We start from the raw sequence: 4087 nt of genomic DNA, 5'->3' as shown, positions 1-4087 counted from the left end.
TTAAAATATTAACTGTAAGCAAATTTAGCATAACTATATGCTAAATTTGCTTACAGTTAATATTTTAAATGATGTATCATCAACTGATATATTCTGACTCAATTACCCAAACCAACTTCTTGGTTAGTTTGAATAACCGTAGTGGAAAACAGTGTTGATTTTTTTTTTCTGGTGTGGCCATCTAATCATTTAATCTCTTCTCATAACTATCACTATTTCTAAGATAAAATTCAGTTCACATTGTTTATATTTGTTAAACTGAATCCAGTGGGCTGAATTTTACAAATAGGTAGAAAGTTCTTGTGAGCTTATTTCATTAATTTTTACATGATAATGTTTTCATTATGCAAGTTATGTGCATCAACTTTATATAGTCTAATTTTTTTCAGATTCAAAAGGAGAATAATTGTTTAATCCAGTATAACTATTAATGAAAACAGGAGAAAATCTATAGGCCACGTTAATGTACTGTATTTGGTACCTGGTTGGCAAGTAACCATATTGAATTTTAACTGGCTCACATTTTGTCACAATCAGCATTCTGTTATTAAAAAATGGCTTCTGTTAACACTACTAAGAAAGATGGCTTACAAGGAGAAAATCTTTTACACAAATTAACAGAGTTACAGGAAAGTTCACTAACACAGGCCACAGCTAAACAGAATTCCATTATTATAAAGGAGATTTTTGAAAATGTGAATTACATAATGCCAGTTCTAGAGGATATTAAAACTGCCAAGGAATTGCAAACACAGTGTGATCTTAAGTCACAGTTGTTTGGTTAGTATGTACAGGAAGCCCATCTCTTGCAAAATGTGTGGCAAAGTGTTTTCACAATCAGGTAGCCTAAAAAAACATTTAAGAGTACATAATCAAGAGAAACCTTTCTGTTGTGAAATATGTGGCAAAGCATTTTCCGAGTCAGGGAATCTAAAAAGACATTCATTAGTTCATACTCAAGAGAGATCCTACTCATGTGAGGTATGTGGAAAGGCATTTTCACTCTCAGCTAATCTAAAAGTACATTTAAGAGTTCACACCCAAGAGAAACCATTCTCCTGTGAAATATGTGGAAGAACATTTTTGTGTTCTAGTCAGCTAAAACAACATTCAATAATTCATACTCAGGGGAAAGCCTTTTGTTGTGAAATGTGTGGCAGAGCATTTTCAGCCTCAGGTATCCTAAAAAAACATTTACTGGTTCACAATCAGACAAAAAACTTTACCTGTGAAATATGTGGCAAGGCATTTATGCATTCTGAGACCTTAAAAAGACATTAGTTCACACCCAGGTAAAGGCCTTTAGTTGTGAAATATGTAGTAAGGCGTTTTCAGAATCAGGTAATTTAAAAAAACATTTACGGGTTCACACTAAAGAGAAACCATACTGTTGTGAAACATGTGGCAGAGCATTTTCACAATCAGGCCGTCTAAAGGAACATCAAAGAATTCATAATCAAGCGAGACCCTTCTCTTGTGAAGTGTGTGGAAAGGCATTTTCGCTCCCGGGTCATCTAAAAGAACATTTAAGAATTCATACAAAAGAGAAACCTTTCTCTTGTGAAATATGTGGTAAAGTATTTTCACGATCACGTCAAGTAAAAGAACATTTAAAAGTTCATACTCTGGTGAAGCCCTTCCGTTGTGAAATATGTGGCAAAGCATTTTCGCATTCAAGTAATCTAAAGAAACATTTAAGAATTCATATTCAAGAAAAGCCCTTTGCTTGTGAAGTGTGTAGTAAGGTATTCCCTCATTCCAAGATGCTAAAGCTACATTTATTAGTTCATACACAGGAGAAGCCCTTCTTTTGTGAAGTTTGTGGCAAGGCTTTTTCAAATTCAGATTACCTTAAACAACATTTAAGAGTTCATACTGGAGAAAAACCCTTCTTGTGCGAAATATGTCCCAAGGCATTTTCACATGCAAACAGTCTGAAGCATCATCTAAAAGTTCATAGCAAAGAATAACCCTTCTATTGTGAAATGTGGCAATGCATTTTAAAATTCAGTTACTCTTAAAGCACAGTTAGGTGAATGAGGGATGCATTAAAAATTATGCAGGTCTTAGCAATATGCATTTTTAGGCCCTGTCTATTCAAAATATTAATCTGTAGGCTGCCTATACAAAATATCCATAAATATCCATATCTCTACGGCAGGAACAGTGGGTGGAACATTTGAAGAATGATGAAATCACAATTGATGGTTTTTTTTTTTTAAATAAAAAAAAAAAAAGGTGAATAATCTAGACCAGGTTATGAAGAGAATCTAATCACTTGTGTATTATTATTATTATTAGCCATATGGTGCAAGGAAGCCTGAGGCTTATGCTGCACCAGCCAAAAAAAAAAAAAAAAAAATCCTGCATTACCCTGAGAGAGAGAGAGAGAGAGAGAGAGAGAGAGAGAGAGAGAGAGAGAGAGAGAGAGAGAGAGAGAGAGAGAGAGAGAGAGAGAGAGAAAGAAAGAAAGAGAAGTAGAAGGGAATCACCAAGAAAGCAAGAAAGAGAATAATGATGATATCCAGCTTAGGACCCTGGGTTTGCCAAGCCCATACTCACCAGACGTGAGTATGGGCTTGGCAAGCCCATACTCACCAGATGTGAGCCCCTGAGGTGTAATATGCAAGAAGTCATTTTTAGAAAGTAGCATAGAGAAAAAAATTTTTTTCTTCCTTTTGTCATTAATTGGAATTCAATAATTTTGAAATATTTGTAAAATCATTTTTAGATTCAGGATTTTTTCAGTTAAAAAAAAAATTTAATAGTTTGTAAATAGGAGATCCCTTTTTGAGTATAAGATTTTTATAAATTAAATGCAGAGATCAGTGTTAACACCAGTAATTTTTCTTTCTAAATTGGTATCAGCAAATGAAGCAATGGAGAAAGCTAATGTAGTACCAGCCAGAAAATAAATTAAAAAAGTAACCGATGTTGTCTTCAGTCCTTTCATTTACTTATTTCAACCCTCCTCAATCTAGATATACTTCCAGCATCAACAACATTAGATGGGAGTTTATTCCTGAAGTCAGTCACTCCGATTAAAGGAAATTTTTGAATATCCAATCTACAGTTATTCCCTTTCAGTTTTAATTTATGCCTCATTCGTAGAAAGACTCCTCCTCACCAGAATCCAAGCCAACTGCCAAGATAAAGGACTCACATCTTCCAACATGTGGCTTTAAACCGGGTTATTCCACCACTGATGCCCTGCTTCAACTATGCAAAACTATGCATGAAAAGAGAAGAGAAGGATCCAACTCTAAATATATCCTGGCTATCTTCATAGATTTTAAGGCAGCATTTGATTTAGTATAGTGGCCTAGTGCCATCAGACAGGCAGGATGTTTGCCTGAAATCTATAAGTGCATCAGCAGCTGCTTTGTCAACAGGAGGGTACCATTGAGACCTTTTATCAACAAATCACCAGATTAATGTCTAGAGGCTGTCCCCAGGGTTCCATCTTGAGCCCAGTCGTATGGAACATGGCATTGGATGAGTGGTTCTCCAACAACTTCAGTGTGACTTCCATGTTCTTGTACATGGATGACCTTGTTCTCCTCATTGGGGTCCCACCCGGGCTGGGCTGGACCTCCCTGGAGCTGCAAACCAACTTTGTGTGAAATGCTCCTTTTGAATGGGCTGAGGCTCAAACTTATTTCCCCAAATAAAATCAAAATGTTGCTGATTAAAGACATCTTCCATATCTGTAAGTCTTGTCATCCAAGTTCAATGCACATCTCTTAAGATCACACAATTGTCAAATACCTCAGAGTCCTCCTCAATCATAAAGTCCATGCTGCATCTCGATTATATAAAGGACATGGTATGGTCAAAAGATACACAGTCATGCTGACTGGGGTGAATTGGGGACTTAAAGGCAGAACTCTCAAGCTCTTGTAATCTGCAGTCTTCCGATTGTTTCATATGGTTCCCCCTGCTTGGCTCAGCAGAGTTGAGAGAATCACTTTTGCCAACAGACAATGGAATTCATCCCTTTCTTCTCCAAACAAGAGTGTGAAGAACTACCTCCACTTCTGCACTCAAGGTCATTTCAGGTGATCTACCTTTGGACCCAACCTCTACA

At 36.3% G+C, this 4087-nt stretch overlaps 1 protein-coding gene across 1 annotated transcript; it reads left to right on the top strand.

The window, feature by feature from the left end:
• Positions 1-813: 813 nt before the first annotated feature.
• LOC150075542 (uncharacterized) lies at positions 814-2036 on the top strand. The gene is made up of 2 exons (XM_090388538.1): positions 814-1177; positions 1264-2036. The coding sequence occupies exons 1-2, from the start codon at positions 814-816 to the stop codon at positions 1968-1970; spliced, it is 1071 nt and encodes a 356-aa protein (XP_090244664.1). The 3' UTR covers positions 1971-2036.
• The last annotated feature ends 2051 nt before the right edge of the window (positions 2037-4087 follow it).

The sequence above is a fragment of the Mastigoproctus giganteus genome, chromosome 14, assembly GCF_048544385.1.
Source record: "Mastigoproctus giganteus isolate SK-2022 chromosome 14, ASM4854438v1, whole genome shotgun sequence".
NCBI classification, from domain to species: domain Eukaryota; kingdom Metazoa; phylum Arthropoda; class Arachnida; order Uropygi; family Thelyphonidae; genus Mastigoproctus; species Mastigoproctus giganteus.
This window is presented reverse-complemented; position numbering and strand designations above follow the sequence as displayed.